This window comes from Molothrus ater, chromosome 1, assembly GCF_012460135.2.
Source record: "Molothrus ater isolate BHLD 08-10-18 breed brown headed cowbird chromosome 1, BPBGC_Mater_1.1, whole genome shotgun sequence".
Classification (NCBI taxonomy): domain Eukaryota; kingdom Metazoa; phylum Chordata; class Aves; order Passeriformes; family Icteridae; genus Molothrus; species Molothrus ater.
This window is the reverse complement of record NC_050478.2, coordinates 4820679-4841026: the sequence shown is the minus strand read 5'-3', so window position 1 is coordinate 4841026 and position 20348 is coordinate 4820679. Positions and strand designations below refer to the sequence as shown.

At 44.8% G+C, this 20348-nt stretch overlaps 1 protein-coding gene across 1 annotated transcript in view; it reads right to left on the bottom strand.

The window, feature by feature from the left end:
- The window catches only part of DLEC1 (DLEC1 cilia and flagella associated protein), a 32979-nt gene extending 31419 nt beyond the window's left edge, over positions 1 to 1560 (bottom strand). Inside the window, 2 exon segments of the mRNA XM_054516000.1 lie at positions 217 to 357; positions 1411 to 1560. Coding sequence (XP_054371975.1) covers positions 217 to 357; positions 1411 to 1560 — 291 coding nt within the window.
- Positions 1561 to 20348: the final 18788 nt, after the last annotated feature.

Sequence of the window (20348 nt, the reverse complement as noted above, 5' to 3'; positions counted from 1 at the left end):
TGTACTCTGTGTCTGAAAAGCCAGCTAGAGATGATAATATAATGAAGGATCATGTGACTATTAACTTGCTTGAATTGTTCTGTGGGAAACTCTGTTCAAGTAAGTTTCCATTAAAATGACAATTGTAGAATCAACGCTCCCCTTTAAATTGTATTTTACTGAAGATCTAAGTAGGGACTAAAGAGCTCCAAACTCTGACTTAGTTTGGACTTGTACCTTGTCTAGCTCATCTGTGTAACTGTCTTGATAAACACTGTCTCCTCCTTGGGAATTAATCCAGTTTGTTGCCATGTCCCCCTCCAAAACATCTCCAGTGTACAGGTCCTTAAAGGCACTAGCCAGCACATGGGAGATATCCTGGGGGAAAAAATGAGGATGTTTAGAGCTTAAAGCAAGAGACAGGATGGGAATAGACCACTGGGTGCATACAAACAGATGTAATTAGCAAATGGGAAATGGTACCTGGAAAGGGGATGTGTGTGCACATGAACACTGAGGTGTGGATGTCTGTGTGTGTGTGCTGTGGGGCTGTGTGTCTGTGCTGGCTGGAAGTGTAGGTGATGATGATGGACACAGTTCTCTGTGTGCAATTGTGTGTGATGGTTTGTGCAGGGATGGGACTGTGGGAGTGGGGAGAGTGTGTGGGAGGGAGAGTTGAGGATTGTACAGGTGATATGTGTGTGTGTCAGTCCTTGTGCAGGGCGTGTGTTTGTGCCCCAGGGCATGTGAGGCTGTTTGTAGGGGGGTTTGTGTATGCAGAGGGTTGTGTGTGTGAGGCTGTTTGTATAGGGGTTTGTGTGTGCAGGGCTCTGTGTGTGTGTGTGAGGCTGTTTGTATGGGGGTTTGTGTGTGCAGGGCTCTGTGTGTGAGGCTGTTTGTATAGGGGTTTGTGTGTGCAGGGCTCTGTGTGTGTGTGTGAGGCTGTTTGTATGGGGGTTTGTGTGTGCAGGGCTCTGTGTATGAGGCTGTTTGTATGGGGGTTTGTGTGTGCAGGGCTCTGTGTGTGAGGCTGTTTGTATGGGGGATCTCTATGTGCAGGGATGTGAGAGGATGTTTGCAGCGGGGTCTGTGTGAGGCTGTGGGTGTGTGTTTGTCAAGCTATTCATGGCAGGGTCTGTGTGTGAAGCTGATTTCAGGGTGGTCTGTGTGTGATGCTGTTTACACGTGGCTCTGTGTGTGTGCAGAGACGTGTGTGTGTGTGAGGCTGTTTGCAGTGGGGATCTCCGTGTGTGAAGCTGATTGCAGGGGGGGGGGGGTCTCTATGTGCAGGAGGTCTGTGAATGTGTGTCTGTGTGTCCCAAGGGGACAGGTCTCTGTGTGTGTGGCTGTTTTCAGGCTCTGTGGACAGGGCTGTGGTGCTGCTGGGGGCTACGCTATTCGTGCCCGTGCTGCCCAGCCCCATTGCGTTACCTGGGGGTCGCCGCTGCGGCTCCCCTCAGCCATGCCCAGCCCGGCGCCGGAATCCTGCGTTGGAGCTGCTCCGGAGTTGGGGCTGCCCTCAGCCATGCCCAGCTCGGCGCTGTGATCCGCTGTGCCGATATTCGGGCTCTCCTCAGCCATGCCCAGCTCGGCGCTGTGATCCGCTGTGCCGATATTCGGGCTCTCCTCAGCCATGGCCGGCCCGGCCCCTCCTCAGCCTCCCGGCCCCGCCGTTGCCGAGTGACCGTGCGGGCGGGCAGGGCCCGGCCTGGGGTAATGGCGGTGCTCCCCCTTCCCGGTGCCATCGCCCCTCACAGCTCCGCCGGCGCTCGGGGCGGGGGGGCTGAGTGCGGCACCCCGAGGCTCTGAGAGGCTCGTAGCCCGTCTCTTCCCTGCTATATACTTGTGATCTTCTAAGGGCCAGTAGCGTCGTGACTTAATAAGAAATAAAATATTGACTCGAAACCTGCGAAGGGGATTTGCGCATGGCGGGGATTGCTCGGCCCTCCGCCGCTGTGCAGGTCGCGGGTGGGAGCTGAGGGAAGAGGCTGAATCCTCTCCTGCTGGCCCATACGTGGGACGGGGAGGTTGGGGCTCATCCCTGCGGCTGGAACCGGGCTGGGAGATGGAACATTCATCATCAACCCCAACCCATCCATCGCCCGCTCTGCCTGCGGTGTCCTGGCTCGTCCTGGCTGTGTACACTGCTTGCTAGCAACAGGCTCCGCTGAATCCGCTGATATTTTCCATAGGAACCATCCCGGTGTAGATTTTCTTCTTGTCCTGCTGCCTTTTTATTCTTTCTTTCTTTTTCCTCCCCCTCCTCCACTCTTTTTCCTCAGAGTGAAGGAACCTGACCATGGCCCCCGGGCTGCTCCATCACTAACTGGGTAATTTGGCTCTATAGGGTTTTGCACGAGTTGGGCAATGTTACACCCTGAAAACAGCTATGGCAAAAATAATTGGAATTTACCAACAGATGTTGTTCCACCAGCAGATAAGCCAAAGGCTGTGGGTGTAAACCCCAGGCAACCATGGGGGTGGTTGAAATGCCTCTTGTTTTTTTTTTTTTAGGTATATGGCACATGGGCTTGAGACTACAGGGTGTAACAAGTTTCAGGTCTTCAGCTCACCAAAGTCTTCATTTGGAATAAAACACCAAATTAAAGCCAGAGGCACTGCTGTGGTTTTAATTTCCCTGTGAAAAAGGAAAGCTTGCCCAAGAGAAAGCTTGGCAAATCTGCAATATCCTGTTCCAAAGATTAAGGCAGAGAAATCACAGATGTCTGACAAGGATAGGACCTGGTACCTGTATTTTCTAATAGAAAAGGTTCACAGCTTTCATAGAATCACAGAATCACTAGGGGTGAAAAAGATCTCTAAGATCAAGTCCTACCATTACTCCACCACTGCTGAGATCACCACTAAAGCTTGTCACCAAGTGCCACATCCACACACTTTGTGAAGTGGGTTTTGAAGTATTCCAAGAGGTGGTGACTCTCCCACTGGCTTGAACAGCCCATTCCAATGCTTGATAAACCCTTCAGCAGAGATATTTTCCCTAATGTTCAACCTAAACCTTCCCTGGTGCAACTCAAGACCATTTCCTCTGGTCCTGCCCTTATTCCCTAGGAGCACAGCCTGATCCCCCTGGGTGTCCCCTCTTGTCAGGGAGTTGTGCAGAACCAGAAGGTCCCCCCTAAACCTCCTTTTCTCCAGGCTGATCCCCTTTCCCAGCTCCCTCAGCTGATTCTTGTTCCAGCTTGTGTTCTCAAACAATTTTGTTTCTGTGCAGGCTTGTAGATTCTCGCCTTTAAAATTCACTGCATGCACATTTTAACATGTTTCCATATTAGAAGTCCAACTTTTCTCATCATGTTCTATTACAGTTGATTTTAACATCTGTTTGCTAACTGGAACATTAGTAAAATCCAGCATTTTAAAAAAGAATTCTTTCCCAGCCTTTAAACTGGTGACAGTAAAGCAGATGTTTTTGTTTAAAACAGTATATAGAAGCACATGAAAACTGACTGTGGAAAAAACTTTCTGTACTTTCATCTTTACTGTCTTTAAGCAACTTGCCAAGCACATCATCTCAGCTTAGAGGCTGGATTTTGTTTTTCAAACTACAGTCCATAAAATCTGGATGTGAAGGTGAGATCCATCTGCCCAGAAGCCAACTTTAGGATCAGAAGGAGGGGTGTAAACCACTGTTACAGAGCAATGCACAATTGTTTCCCATATGACAATGGGATATTTTCCCTTGGATTTCCATTTTTATGCCATCATCATTTACTCAGATAAACTTAAAAAATAAGTGCCACAGTTCCCATTGTAAAACTGTTTAATTCACATATCTATATGTCACAGACACACATTTTCATAAAAGTATGATGAACATTAAGAACAATTTGCATCAATATCTATCTCATCATTATAAAATACTGAAGTTTCAAAGGCTGAAGAGAGACTCATGCGTGTAGGGAATGGAAAAAAAAAAAACCCAACCCAAACAACAATTTTATCCTACATGTATAGGTATAAATATACAGGTATAAATATTTATATGTGTAAAGGTACACACCTTCTCTAACTGCTATGTATGACTTCTACCAGGTGTTTTACCTTGGATTTCCCCTCTGTACCACGTAAGGCTGAATTTTATGGAGGGTTTTAGGTTTGGATTGGGTGTGTGGATCTGAACAGACTGCCAAGGGCCCCACCTTGATGTTTGTTGCAGTGTGGAGCACATGGGGATTTTTCTTGGAGGAAACTAATCTGAAACTGAACTGTCCAGGATCACTTGATCTGCTCCATCAGCTAACAGGCTCTCAGTCTACAGGACTAGGAACAAGCTAATTTGAAATAAAATTTGCCCAAATGCCTGTCACAGACCTAGAGGAATCATAAATTCTGCTAAAATACAGATTATTTAAAGCAGTCTCCATGTCTTGTCAGGATCATGTTGCTTTTCTGTATTTATTTTCACACTCCCCAGGTGGTCCCTACATATTCTTTGTTATCCCATGGGGACCGTTCAAAGTTCTGCTGTTGTCCAAACCCCTTCTTTCTTCTGGTAGCCACATGATCAGAAAAAGTCCTTTGTGTTGTAATCTAACAAAATCAGAGTCCTGGAGGTGATTTGTTCATTCAGGCATCCAGATAGCAAATGACACCAGGATAGGACAAGCCCAGCTCCTTCTTTCTCCTTGTTCTAAGACTGAAAATAACAGAACATTTTTGCATGTAAAATAGCTGGATGTGATTTAAATACAAACAGGGAGCTCAGTTACTGAGCAAGAGGTTATGTGTACATAACAGAATTGCAGAGTGGAACTGTATCTTACATCTATGCAAAAATATCAAGTTCCATACCAGTTTTATTTACTTCACTCCTTTTTTATCAAAAATATAGATAGATGTTATGTCCTGGGTCTGTAAGTCAGCCAGTACATTTCTTATTATTTCTATATTTATAACCAATGGACTACTATGTCTGACTAACTAGAATCTTAAATTATTGTGAACATATATTCCTTAAATGTGCAAACACTGGACTAATAATAGCATTCTTTCAATGCCTGGGGAAAAGTTCATACATTTATCTTCCTAGTGATCCCAAAATCTTCACTAATATCAGTGGACTTCTTTAGAGAGGGAGCACTCATTATACTGATTCCACTCACTTGGTTTTGAAAGGTTTCTTAGAAATTATCAAATTTACGACACTCTTAAAAATAAAAATCAAAAGGTTTGACCCCTTTGCGTTAATACAACAGTATGGATTAATTTAGAAATATGTACCTATTTCAAATGTAAATGTAATTCAAATATATATATATGGATAGATAGATATACAAATTAGCCTTCACTTGTATATTGATTTTTTAAAAAAAAACACAAATTCTTGGGGTTCAGAATGCATCAAGACTCCACATATTTTTTTTTTTATTTTTAGCATTTTCTGGCAACAAGACAAGTCCTGCAGGCTTCAGGTGGCATTCTTTAGAAGTGGAAAATCAAAGGAACTGACACTGCAGTGCTGCCTTTTGCTCTGGAGGCATTGTCCTGATTTGCATGCTTGCATCCGGGCAGCAGAAAATTATTTCTAATTATTTATCATTTTTTGCTAAGGTTTTTTTTTTGGGGGGGGGAGGGGGTTTCACGAAGTAATTCCTAAAAGTGCAATGATGAATGATTCACTTTGACATTGCTGCCCTCCAGTGGTCCTGTTAAGGTTTCCATGTTTTCAGGAAAGCCTTTAAAAACAAACATTGCATTAAATCTTTGTTTGGATCAGGCAACTGAACAGGCATTAATATTTCCATCTATGCAATCTGGCATATTCTCTTACCAGTGGATTGGGTAAAAGGCTTTTCACTGGCAAAACTATGTATTAACTTGTAATTACTGCAGATGCAGCCAAACAGGTATCACTGGAATGCAGTTCTCCTTTGCATGTTACCCTGGAAGTTGCTCCTTCTTCCTTCCTCTTGAAGAAGAGCTAAAGCCAACATCCACAGAATGACTTGAAAACCCGAGTAAAATTTGCAGATAAGGAAAATGGAGAAATAGCCTTTCAGTTTTAGGTGAAAAGTGCCAAAGAGCTCAGTTTCTAAAAGCTGGCTTCTCCCAATGCACTGCTTTCCTGTCCTGCCAAAGTTGTTTTTTGTTTTTTTTTTTTTCAAATGTCCTGGTTTGGAGACAGTCTTATCTTACAGATATGACCTTGCTGGATGTGCTGTGGTCATTTCCAGTTCTCCTGGAGGCAGTCTGAAATAACTTGAAACTGGAAGTTCCCCCTGAATATTTTTCATTATTTTGTCAGTCTTTCCTGACATGAGCCAACCATGTCACTTGCTTCCAGTTTACATTTCCTGATTTTAAGCATTTCTGTGTTTCCTGCACTTCTTTCCTGTACCTAGAAGTCTGTCCCTCTCTAAAACATGTCAGTGGATATTGCTGTGCTTCTGCTGAAATACTTATGCTGTAATTTCACTCAGGCCACATGGGATTTACAAACCAGACACACCCAACAAGTAGGAGAAGCATGTGGAAAATGCATACACAAAGGGGCCAGTCATCCCTTTTTGGCAGTGTCTGGGCAGATATATCACTCTAATTAAACTGGAAATGGGCTACGCCTCCACGGAGAGATTATGGGATCCTTCATGAAACTGCTGCACACAGAGATCCTGGGATCCTCCATGAAACTTCTCCATGCAGAGATCCTGGGATCCATGAGACCATTTCATGCCGAGATCCTGGGATCCTCCATGAAACCACTGCATGCAGAGAACCTGGGATCCATGAAACCACTGCATGCAGAGATCCTGGATCCTCCATGAAACCACTGCACACAGAGATCCTGGGATCCTCCATGAAACCTCTCCATGCAGAGAACCTGGATCCACTGCACACAGAGATCCTGGGATCCATGAAACCACTGCATGCAGAGAACCTGGGATCCATGAAACCACTGCATGCAGAGAACCTAGGATCCATGAAACCACTGCATGCAGAGATCCTGGATCCTCCATGAAACCTCTCCATGCAGAGAACCTGGGATCCTCCATGAAACCACTGCATGCAGAGATCCTGGGATCCATGAGACCTCTCCATGCAGAGATCCTGGGATCCTCCATGAAACCTCTCCATGCAGAGATCCTGGGATCCATGAGACCTCTCCATGCAGAGATCCTCGGATCCTCCATGAAACCTCTCCATGCAGAGAACCTGGGATCCTCCATGAAACCTCTCCATGCAGAGATCCTGGGATCCATGAGACCTCTCCATGCAGAGATCCTGGGATCCATGAGACCTCTCCATGCAGAGATCCTCGGATCCTCCATGAAACCTCTCCATGCAGAGAACCTGGGATCCTCCATGAAACCTCTCCATGCAGAGATCCTGGGATCCATGAGACCTCTCCATGCAGAGATCCTGGGATCCATGAGACCTCTCCATGCAGAGATCCTCGGATCCTCCATGAAACCTCTCCATGCAGAGAACCTGGGATCCTCCATGAAACCTCTCCATGCAGAGATCCTGGATCCTCCATGAAACCTGTCCACACAGAGATCCTCGGATCCTCTATGAAACCACTCCATGCAGAGATCTTGGGATCCTCCATGGAACCACTCCATGCAGAGATCCTGGATCCTCCATGAAACCTCTCCATGCAGAAATCTTGGGATCCTCCATGAAACCTCTCCATGCAGAGATCCTGGGATCCTTCACGCTTCCCTCTACACAGGGGTCCAGCTGGAGGATGCAGTGCAGGTGTGACACTGCTGCTCTCAGGCAGAGCAGAACAAGGGGCTCCCATTCCACTGACACGTTCCCAGATCTCTGGGTCAGAGAGGGTTATTTGATTACAGAGTCTAACCTGATTTCTCAAAAGTTATTACCTCTAACCCAAAGCAATTTAACCCAGTGACATCTTTTGTTAAAATTGGAGATTTTCATTTTGTGCTCCATGACTATATTGAGTTCCATCAATTATTTATAAGAAGTCTATGAAAACTCACAAGGAAATTGATTTACAAGCCAGTATTTAGCTTCTTCTTATAGATACACCTTTTGTCCTCAAATTAAAGAATAAAGTTAGCATTTTTACACTCCAGAATATTTTCCCCTGTGATCATAAATGCTTTAGTCAGTGCTAGCTTTGGTAGAAATCCATTTCTTGGCACCTGGTGGTGGATCACAGCCTTCATCTCTCCAGATCTTAAGGATTTTGCTGTAGAAAAATGTTTAACTGATACTTAATAGTGTTCATCCACCCTTCAGGGGCATCCCTGGGGAGCTGTATGTTCCCAGATTTCAGGTTTGCACATATGTATATATCTACACACACACATACATATACATGGATTAGATTTGTATGAACCTCTTCTGTCCTCAAGCAATCTGACATGCCATGGCAGAACTCCACAACAGTAATTTATGCTGCTGGGAATAACCCAATGATTGACACTTTTTAGTAGGAAATATGGTCCTTTCTTCCCTTCTGGGTTTCAGTTCTTTTGGAAGTTCTTTCTACACAGCAGCCAGGATTTCTATAAATGCAAAAATAAACCTTGGAAGAGGAGAAACTTGCAGTCTGTTCCTTCTGCTTTTCTCATCATCCTTGGGAGCTCCTGTCTGAAATCACCCTGCTCCTTACTTTTTATCCTCTTGTGATTTTTCTGTCTGGGCTCATTCATCCAGGCTATGGCTGTCAGAAAACCATGGCTTGGGCCTGTCTTGTGCTGTGCCAGTGCCTCAGTATTTGCCAGGTTACCCCTCTTGTCTTGTAATCTTGTGCACAAGGAATTAAGCTTCTTTTTTCTTACTCTTATCTGGCAAGTGTTCTCTCAGCAAACTGCCAGACACAATTGGTTTGCAGATATTCCTCTGCTCTCCTGGTTTGGGTGAGTGAATCAGGTGAATTAGTTAGAGGGAAAAATGCAAATCATTCTTGCATGCCTGTCTGTGCTCCAGTTGTCTGCAGTGTGAGGATGTGCTGAACAAGGCCCTCAGTTGGTAAAGGATGGGGTTAGGTCTGAATATTTGGAGTAGAAGATGGAGAAGACTCAAAATCTGCCTCCTGTAAAGTGCAGAGCAATGAGGAACTGCCACCTAACTCAGAAGGAAAAGGAATCCCAACCCCTCTAAGAACATCTGGAAAAAAGCTTTTTACATTTTACCTTGAGTTATTTTCAGCTCCCAGAAAACTGCTAATTTAGGCCAAGCTCCAAACAATATCTTTCCTGGTGATGTTGTTTCAGGGTGATGAATAGGGTAGGTTTAAATGGATTTTTATCCCTTTATCTCCAGGAACTTGGGCACAGATGAATGACCCAGAGGGCCAGCTGAGTTAGGGCTGCACAACTGATCAAGAACATCTTGTGCTATTTCAAAACATCATCTCAAGGAGGCTTTTTATTCACTTTGGGACAACATGAGTGTGTCTTGCTAGAGCTACTTCTAAAAGCCCCTGCAAAGGTAGGTTGAGACATAAGTAAACTCATCCCAGGAAACACAATGTCATCTGCTGCAAAGGGTTGGAGTGCAAGGAGAGGACAAGGAGAGGGCATGAAGCTGTAGCAACCTGCAATTGGTGACAGGAATGAAAAGGAAGGGATTTGGATTTACTAAAGAGGCCTGGTCTCATTTTTAATTTCTCCAAACTGTGCCTTAGCTCCCGTGGACTGGGAGGAATCTCACTGGAAGGTGTTTGTAGCAGTGAAGATAACTCTGCATGAGAGAAAGAAAATCCATCCCACTGGGATGTGAGAGAGTGAGAGGTGGTGATGTCCTGAGGGCAGGCAGAGTCTGTCATCAGCAAAATGCTCAGCTGTGTTATCACCTCGCTTTCCCAGTGTATTATTTCATTTTTGCTGGTAGGGGAAGATAAGGCTGGCTCAGCCAAACCATCAGGCTTGTAAGTGTGCTCTTCCATGTGAGCCCTGCAGCAGATCAAAGGCAGTGAGTTCACCAGCCAGAGGAACTGGGACCTGCCTAGAAAATCAGCATCTTCTTTCCTGCCCAGGATAGCAGGACACAATCAGTGGAATCCTTTTACCATGCCCAGGAAATAATGAAACAAGGTATATGTATATGTCATTTTCCTTCATTTATTGCTATCTAACTGGCCTTACTTGCAGGCACTGGGACAAGGAACAGCCCCAGTGTGGAGATCCCAAAATAACTGGTTTTCTCCCCATTATGCCCTGCCCAAACCTAACCACCCATCTATTAAGCTGATTGTGTTTGTATCATAACATATCTCTGGGCAGGCTGCTCTAGGAGCTACTTACATCATATTTTAACATTTTAGGGCTTATTTCTAACACAGGAGTTCCCTTAGGGGTCTGAGTAAGGAAAGGTCTCCCAAGGGAAGGTTTCTCTCTTAGGACAGTGCTGTCTACAGTTGCCCCCATGTCATGTAAGATGCCCAAGGATACATGATACATATAACCAGGGTCTGGCAGGATCCATACATTGATCCAGCCTCTGTAGGGACTGCAGCCTTGAGGATTAAAAACCAATGGCCAGCTGGGACAACCTGCAGCACTTGAAATGACACGGAGACTTCAGTGTTTACACAGCCAAATATTGTTTTTACAGTTGTTAAGTTCAAGGAGCAGCACTTTTCCCCCCTCCAGGAGCACTCAGAAACTGTCAGCAACTGATTAAAATCAAAGTATGACCTAAAGTTCTACACTTTCACATGAAATTCACTACAGTGTTGATTTTCACCTGGAAAGAGCCAGTTGCCTAATACAAGAAGAAATTTTTGCATTTGGGGGCTCCTTCATTTATTTTTTTTTTGTTATTTAGTAGAATGGGCAAAATCTTTTTTGATAGCACTTGGCCTTAAAAATACACACTCCTGCATCCCCCCAGCAGCACAGAATTATCCCTGATGCATTAGAAAGTGTGAAAAACCCTCCAAAAGCTCATTTTTACCTGAACTGCAGCTGGCACCTTGGAATGAAATGCATCAGGTCTTCATCCTGATTGGGGTTGAAGAATACAAGGCACAGAGCAGTGAGAGCGTGTCCCATCACGTCCTCCTGGCATGGTGGTGTGCTGAAACTCCACAGGCTTTCAACACTTTAAAGTGAAACTGTTCATTAAGCAGCCAAAGCTGGTTTGTTGGGTTGTCTTATGTTTTGGCAGCCCTTTTTACCTTTTATCCAAAGGAGATCCATCACTGATCAAAAGCAGGAGTCTGTCAGCTGTCACCGTCATATTTTCTGAAAAATCCCCTTGCCCAGGATTCTTCTCCTGGGAAGCTTAGAAGCCTCTGAGAAAAAGGAAAAACAATATAATCTCATTTGCTCCTCCTGTGTTTTGCTGCTTTGGAATGTGGTTTGGAGAGTGTTTATCCAACAGGTGGTTGTTTGATTGGTTTCATGTGAATTGTTTTGACTTAATGACCAATCACAGTCAGGCTGTGTCAGGACTCTGGAAGGAGTCAGGAGTTTTTCATTATTATCTTTTAGCCTTCTGTCTGTATCCTCTCTCTATTCTTTAGTATAGTTTAGTGTAGTATTCCTTAATAAAATACAATATAATAAAATAATAAATTAGCCTTCTAGGAACATGGAGTCAGAGTCATCATTCCTCCCAACGATGGGGGATTCAGAAAATACCACAGTCTGCTATTTCTGTAGAAAAATAGATGTCTGATGGGGATTCTCCCCTTCTGCTCCACCAAGCAAGTGGCCAGAGACAGCAAGGGGTGTGAAGTTTTCCCAATTCAAGCATCACATGGTGGGCACAAGGGTAGGTAAGAGCACAATTCATACTAGGTGGGTGAGGGAAGCCCTGAGGAGCTTAGGGAGGTGCCTGAGGTGCCACAAACTCAAAGGCAAAGCCCAGACAGCAGTTCCAGAGTTGTATCCTCTGGTTCTTGTGCAGCCCAGGGGCTCAGAGCTGGGATCCCACCAGCAATGCTTCCAGCAGTGGGGCAGCTCTGAGTGTGACTTTCCGGGAATTGTTCCCAAGGCACGTCCGCGTGCAGTTGCACAAACCAGGGCTCCTCCAGCCAGAGGGGGGACGTGTCTGTGGGAAGGCTTCGATGGTTGAGGTGCCTGACAACAGGAGCAGGAAGGAAATGAGTCATCCAACCTTTCTGCTTTGGCTGCACCGGGCTTGCAAAACTGATGAGGAGGCACCAAAAGCCAATAAAATACTTCCTCAGTGGGCAACTTGTGTGGTTCTTTCTATATCCTGATATCCCCTCGGTGTTTTCTTTTCCAAAACCCAAATAACACCACTGGCCAGAGGAATGAGGCTGCATTTCACTCTAGCAGGTGTATAAATGTGTGATTTTGGAAGTGGCAGTTGTACTTTTATATATAAAACTTGAGTTCTACTTTGCTCTTAAAGCAAAGGTTCATTATTCCCTTTGTAAGAAAGATATAGAGTGTGATCTCAGACTTAAATCACCGCCTCTCTGAAGGGTATTCACTCTACTTTGAGATACTTCAGCATCTTAATTTGGTCTGCTTCATCCTTTTCAAAGGCTCCTCTCTCTTCAGTGACAGTTTATTGAACTGTGCTCCTAACCTTCATCTTATGAAATGAAACTAGATCCAATAAGAAGCTAAATCAAATGTGACGAATACTCTTTTTGAATATACTTGATGAGATTTTACAAGTCCATCCTTTTATTAATTTAGGAAATACATTAATCTAAAAATTAATCCAGTAATAAATTGCCATCTAGTCTGGTTGGGTTTTTTTTGCTGAAGTTTCAGTTTGTGTCGTTCTCTTCATCTCATGTTTGGCTGTTCAAAGAGCATGGCTGATTATAAATTAACCCCAAAAATGCTGGCTGACAATTAGGACCAGGGAGACACAGGAATTCCTTGCATACCTTCTGCATAAGCATCTGCTCTGGAGATGTTAGGAGTTCAAGAACATTTTCTGATTCTGTATGACTTATTCAGATGGAGGTGGAGGGAAGTCTGATGTCACTGTGTTTTTATGTCATGCATAGTTTTAACTCTTTAGAATCAGAAATAAAAGTGCATTACTTGTAACATCCCTGATTGCCCATATTGCACACTCTGCAATCACAAGATCCTCGTGTGCAGTTTAAACTTGAGGGGCATTCTTATATCTCACAGAATTTTCTATAATATAGGTGTAATTCAGACTTTCCATCTTTTCTGCACATTTAAAAGTCACATGAACCGGTTACAGGGGAAAAAGCTGCAATTAGGTAATGATCTGAACAATTGCATCTAATTATTGTGATTATCCCAGTTGCAGGGAATTAAGCTGACAGATGAAGGATATTAAAAGGAGACATTATGACATTAATCATCAACCCTCCCCTATACTTAACCTGTATACCCCAGTGCTGTGGGCTGGAAAGAGGCCATGGTACAAGAAAGAAGAGACACATGTCAAGCATTCCTGACAGCAGATGTTTGGCCTGAGGACTGTGATCTTTTAAGGTTAGAAATCAGTTTGCTGACCTGGATATCAGTGTCTGTGAAGCTTGGGGTCTGTGCTCAGCTGTGATCTGGGATCAGAGAATCAAAGAATCACTAAGGGTGGGAAAGCCTCCAAGATCCTTGAGCCCAACACTGTGTCCACCGCTAAACCCTGTCCCTACCGCTAAACCCTGTCCCTGGCCCCTGCTGCCACATCCACGTGGCTTTTGAACGCTTCCAGGAATGCTGATTCCACAGCTTCCCTGGGGAGTCTGCTCCAGGGCCTGACCACCCTTTAAGTGAAGGATTTTTTCTTATATCTAATCTGAACCTCCCCTGGTGGAACTTGAGGCCATTTCCTCCCATCCTGTCAAATATCAGAATCAGGTATTAATGGATAAAAGTGGCAGGACCCTGGGACCAATCTCCTGCTGTTCTTTCCAAACAAGAGATAATCACTCCATGTCATGTTTTCATTGCAGCAAGTCTAGTACATCATTAGTTTCCCCAATTAGGTTATTGTTTCTCATTCATGCAACAATAACTTCATGTTAATGGTCAGATTCACAAGCTCATTCTCACAGTTATAAATGATAGCATTGTGGGGCTGATCCCTGGTGTTTACTGATGCACTGAACTGAGAGGCTGATGAAGTGAATGCACCATGTTTGCTTTGAGCTTCTCACTCACTGTTCATAGATGAGCTTTTCAGAGCTTTAAAAGAAGTCTCTAGGGTCCCCTTCCCCCAAAAAGTCTTCCTATAAGTGTTTTAGACTAAATGTACTTTTCTGTACAACTCTCTGGTAAAGACATTTTCCTTCTCACAGAATCAAAATATTTAAAGCCAGGGAATTTAACATAAGAGAGTCTACTTAAACCTACATTTGTTAAAGCATGGAAATGCATAACAATTACTCTTAGAGACTCATAAAATCTGTTCTGTAGTGGGAGAAATGAGGTAAACAAATGTGAAATAAAACTTTCAGCACAAAATTAGTCTGAAGACAAAATTGGTGAGATGTCCAAATACCAAGCACTGGCAAACTGATGTAAAATTATTTAACTATCTCCTTTCAACTGAAATTCCAAGAGTTATAATGAATTCCTTGGAGCAAGCAGAGGAACCTAGGGCTTTAATTTGTAAATCTTATGCATAATCTTGCTTTTAATTCTGTTTTCCTATAATTTTTTAACCTGAAATCAATGTGAGACTTGTTGAACTGCAAACTGTCTAAGTCTTTAATTGTGACCATACAGTAATAAATGACTCCTTTGATTGTTTTATTGCTTTATTTGGTGGTTAGAACTGCTCTTGATTACTTAGTCTAAGTGGAGGGAAAACCTTTCTAGATACTTGAGATACAGTAAGTCAGGTAGGTGTATTTCTGGCTTAGCAAGTCAAATTTATCTTCTGCTCAAGCAGAAATACCTCATTAATTTTAATGGGGCTCGTACAGGATTCTGCCAGCAGCAGGTTTAGCTTTGCACATGCCAGCATCTGTTGCTTCCTTTTCCTGTGGCCATGTACAGCTCTCCTAAATGGGAGTAACTGCTGCAATAAATGGTTTAAATGCAGATGTATACATCAATATCATTTAGTCTGAAGGTACTTTGGCACAGCAGTCCATGGTGATAAACAAGGCATCTGCCTGCCCTTCCCATTCCCTGAGCTGCATGATACTGCTGTTAATTCCATTCCAGCTTAGTTTATAAACTACAGTGAATTAATCTGTCCAGTGACTTGTCCATAAACCCAATAATCTCACTGTTCTTACAGTCATAACTCCCATTCATGAGCCTTTTTTCAATTTATTTCCTAAGGGAACCTGATTTCCAGAGGTGTGATCTCCACCAGCTCCTGCAGATCCACGAGGCTGCTCTTCCCCACAGTTCTATGTGTTCCCTGCAAGTGAGAGACCTGCAGCTGCTGCAAACTGGGAGTGCTGGGAAAATTTACAGATAGGTTAATATTGGGTGGAGCAGACTCAGGGGCAGGATCAGTCCTAGGAATCCCAGGTCTTGCATGGGCAGGGAAGTGTTAGCAACAAGAGCTGTGTCCACCTAATGAAAGGCAGCACTGATAACCAAAGAGTAATGATTGCCTTTGTGGCAGGTGAGTCACCAGGGTGCTGGAGCTGCCTCCCATAGGAGTGTTCAGACTCCTTGGTGAGAGTTCTGGCAGTTCCCAAAATGTAAAAGGCAATTGACAATTTGATATTTTGCTGTCTATCATCTATAGACTTATTTATTCAGCCTAGTGGAAGGTGTCCCTGCCCATGAGCAGAGGCTGGAACAAAATGAGCTTTAAGGTCTCTTCCAACCCAAACTACTCTGTTTGAGTTGATTCTGTTAATCTATTTATATGAGAGTAGGATTTAGAGAGACCTCACAATCTGAGGATAGTAGCACACTCCATCTAAACCAGTAAACTGACTGGGAAAAGACATAAAAAACCCCATTTCAGTGAACAGCCAGACCATAAGTAAAGTGTTTGAGAATTCCTGTCCCACTTCTGCATTGACATGAACTCTATTTAATATGACATTTTCTTTTGTGTTGGATTTTGTAATTCTCCTGCTGACAAAAACAGCCCCACGTGGCTGCCAAAGCTCCCTGCTGGCCATATAACCCCCCAAATTGCTTCTTACACTGTGTAACCATGGCAGGAATCCTGAATCCTTTCTGCAAAGCAAAGATCTCTGCTGTTATCCTTTGGAGAGGTGGTTGGGAACATTTCAGTGGGGTGAGGAGGGTGTGTGTGAGATTCTGAAGGGCAGAGGGAGCCAGGAGGGATCCTCTCCATTGGAAACACTCGGTGTTGGGGCGGTGTAGCATTCCTCTGACATGAAAAGCTGCTCCTTCCACTGTGTGCAATTAAGTCAACACTTGAGTCATGCTTTCAGAGTGGAGACAGGTAAACTGCTTTGCTGTAGTTTTGCTGTGATTTGTGGTTCACTGAGGAATAGAACCCTGCAAACATTCTTGCCTCTGAGCTCTGTGACTGCTCTTTGCTGCCTGGGCTGGGCTGTGTGTGCAAAACAGAGAATGCAAAGGGGTGTAGGAGTGAGAGAAATGGGAGAGCTCCTTGACTTGCAGGGCTCCAGTTCAGCTGATGATCTTGGCACCTTTGCATATGGACATCTGTGTTGGAGGGTGTGTTACAGAGGCTCCTCACCCAGCCTGCCTGACATTTAACTCCTTCCAGCCTCACCTCTGTGGCTGGAGAGCAAAGGGGATAGTCAAGATGTGTCCTGGCTTTAGGCCTTGTCCCTCAGTGAAACATCACAGCTCTGACCTTTAAAGCAAAGCTGTAAAGGTGGCAGCTTTGCTTTGGGAAGGCAGTGCCAACCCCCAGCCCATCTCCAGGCCTAGAAATGCCTTGACTTTGCTTCTCTATGAGCACAGTAGTGATGGTATGGACAAGAAAAAATGCATATTCACATGACATTCTTAAATTGCTATATTATTCTTAGAATACTTTCTATTAGTAGGATTTCTGCAGCTCACAGAAGCTCACATCCCTTTGGTTTCGTTGTTATTGTGGATGTATATTGCTTTCAGTAATGCACGTGCAGAAATACAACTCAAAGGACTGCAGCCTTCTGAAACAAAGCTGGGATGAGCCCTGTGCTGTGGGATCTGCAGTTCTGGGTGTTTGCTGCAGCATATCAGCACTCTTATGGTGACTGCTGGACTTTCTGATGAATGCAAGAAGTGCAGGACTGTCTGTTACTGCCTGGCTTGCTCTGAGCACACACTCATGTCAAGCCCATCAAGGATTTAGAAATGGTGATGACTTAGCTTAGGGTGGCAGAAAGGTCCCCAGGTGCTCCCAGCAGCCTAAGTGGTGATGCTTCTACATATGCACAGAAGCAGGGAGAGTAAATGGAATTGCAAAAAGTGAAAGTACAGCAAGTTCTGTGAGACCTCCTGATAGGCACCATTTGGATGTGGCACTTGGGGATGTGGTTTAGTAGTGAACATGGAGGTACTGGGTTAATGGTTAACTTGATGATCTTGGGAGGTCTTTTCCACCCTTAGTGATTCTATGGTTCCAGCTTCTACTTCAGCTGTGGTCATGGAAAAGGCAGCATGGCAAGAAGGTAGAGATACATGTGGGCTCTCATGAAGGGTAAACGCAGGGGATGATCTTCAAGTCTCAAGGGATGATGGCAGGGAAGCTCAGTTGTGTTTTCTTGGTGAATCCCTGTCCAGCCTGAGGTAAGGATGGCTGTGTTCACAGCAGAGTGATGGTGCCATTGTACCCCATGCTGCTGTGAAGAGGTTCTAACCACAAGATGGTCCATGTCATTTCTGGGAGTGATGGAGCTCTCTTACCCTGCCCCCTTGGCCACAGGGGGCACAGGGACACTGACCAGTCCATCTCTAAGTGAGGACTTGTGCCAGGCAGTGTGAGGGCACAATGGGCTGTGACACAGAGAACAGGGAAGGAGTTACTACAATGCCATTTTGTGTCACCCCTTTCGAACTGCCCTTCTCTCCTTTTCCTCTCTTGTGAAAACCATCATGTCCTCACCACCTCAGCCTTACTGGAGTTTCCAGTCTGGCTGGCTCCTCCAGCAGCCTTCCTGTACACTCCCTCCAGAACTCTTGCCCATCAGCTGAAAGGGTGACAGGCTGTGAAGTGTCCTCCCAAAATCCTTCTACCTTGAAGCTTTTAGGGCTGTACCAGGAATTTTCTGGTCCTGCCTGCCAGCAGCTGCCAGTTTGCCCTATCTGAATCAATGTCTGTGGGTTTGAAACAGGAATGTTCCTTCCTGGGTCCTTTGGAAAGTGTCTAGCAGGAGATGAGCCCTCCCCATGCCAAGCTGGTGACTGTGAGGTAGAAGAGCAGACTTGGGAGGAGTCATGGGGTGAAATCTCTGCTCTTTTATTGCTCCACTTGTTTGGCTTTGTTAGTTTTGTCCTGGCATGAAGAGTTTTGCTATATTAGGGCTGTTTTCCTTGGGTGGTGGCAGCAGCCTTGTATTTGTGGACTGTAAAACTCTCTGAGAGCAAGGTCTGGTCTCTCAGAGGAGCAGCCCAGTTCCTGGCAGGGAGGGACAAACTGTCCCAAAGTATTTTTCAACACATGTTTTCAAGATCTGACACCATCAGAAGAGACTTCTCTGTCAGTGGAGCTGCTGAGGAGAGAGGGCTTTGAATCTGCCAATAACTCCATCAAAGTGTTACATCAAGAGAACCTAAATAACCAGAAACATACATAAACAATAACAAACCAATTACTAAAAACATTCAAGTAGAGGGAAACTATTTCCCCACACTTCCTTCCTTTCCTTTTCCTCTCCCTGTTGGCCATCACCACCTTTCTATCCTTCAAAGATACCTAATTCAGGAGGAGGGAACAGAGTGGAAGAAATCAATTCCACTCACTAAAAGCCTCAGGACAGTGCACTTCTTTTCTGTCTCTCTGTCTCAAATGCAAAGCTCAACTTTTTTTTCTGCCCTAAACTCATGCCTTTGTGAGCGTTTGTGGTTACAGTTTCTATTTCTACACTGGCAAGTTCTGACTGAGTTTTTTTTAGTTTGTTTTATTTTTTTTTTTAACTTGTGAAAAGAATTATGAAAAGAATTATTACCTAAAAGCTCATTAACCCTAAACTCCGACCTGTGGCATCTCCTTAAGACCCTTTCCTTGATTTGCGGACCACCGAGCATGGACTCAGAGCAGAAAAATGCGGCAGCCACAGGAGAAGCAGCATCGCCGGGAAGCTCCAGGGGCAGGAGGAGGCCGGGCCAGCGGCGAAGACGCCAAATCCGAGCAGGGAGGAGCCAGAGCCGGAGCGGCGCTGGCCGCGCTCGGGGCGCGGGGCTGGCAGCGGCTGCGGCTGCGATAAATGAGGAGGCACAGGCGGGACGCGGTTCCGGCCGAGGGCACGGAGCTGCCTCCCCTGGCTGCAGCGAGGAGCGGGGGGAGCCTGGCGGCCCCGGCCCCGCAGCAGCGCTGAGTTCAGGGCACGGCTGCTGCCCCGGCCCCGCTGCTGCTGCTGCTGCTGCAGCCATGGCATCCAATGGCACATTCCTCGCCTGCAACAGTAAGTCTGGGCAAGTCTTCTTGTGTTTCAGCGCTCTTATCTTGTCCTAGAGCTTTATTTTTCCTCCTCTCTTCTCGTCCCTTCTCCACTTCCCCGTTCTCTCCTTTGGATGTAATGGGGCACTTCGGCGCTGCTGCAGAGAGAGGTGACGGATTTTTCTCGGGTAATCTGTGGTGTCTTGGCTGGGGAAGCATCTGCAAGTTCAGAAAAGTGGATCCAGATCTCCTCCCCTTTATGGGAAACTGAGAGTGGGATGGGTGCTCTGCTGGATAAAGTCTGTGGGTTCTGGTGGAGCCAGCAGAGCCTGGATAAACACCTGGGCTCAGGGGCTGTCCCGAGTACAAAAGTACAAATAAGTACAAAATAAGTATGTTTTCTAAAAAACATTATTACAGAATTATTATTAAGTACAAAAATAAGTAATGTTTCTAAAAACATAAGTTCTCTCTGCCCTTGCAGCAAGTGAGATTTAGGAAGGTTCTGTTGGTGCCAGGCCTAGGAGGCTTGTCTGATATTCCCTTATTCCCTCACCTGACTTTATGTATTACTTTTTTACCACTTCACTGTAATTTACTTACTCTGAGGAGCAGAAACAACTCAGGGCTGTGACAGCTACAGGTTGAAATGGAATATTTTGATCCCCAAGAAATGGGAAAAGCCTCCAGTATTTCTTTTATTTCATGAGATGGGGTGCTTTCTTACTACAGATAAGCTGTAAACAAAAATAAACTGATAGAGCAATAAGTGATTACCCATGAACATAATCATTTTAGTGTTACCAGCAGAAATGTGCAAAGATTTCCCCAGGCTGATGAAATCTTCACTCTGATTTTCCCAGATGGTAGAAATCTGACAGGAGGGTGAACTAGAGGTTAATGTTATACTTTTTGTAGGTATCTCATTCATTATACAGCCACTGGGAAAAGAAAGCTAA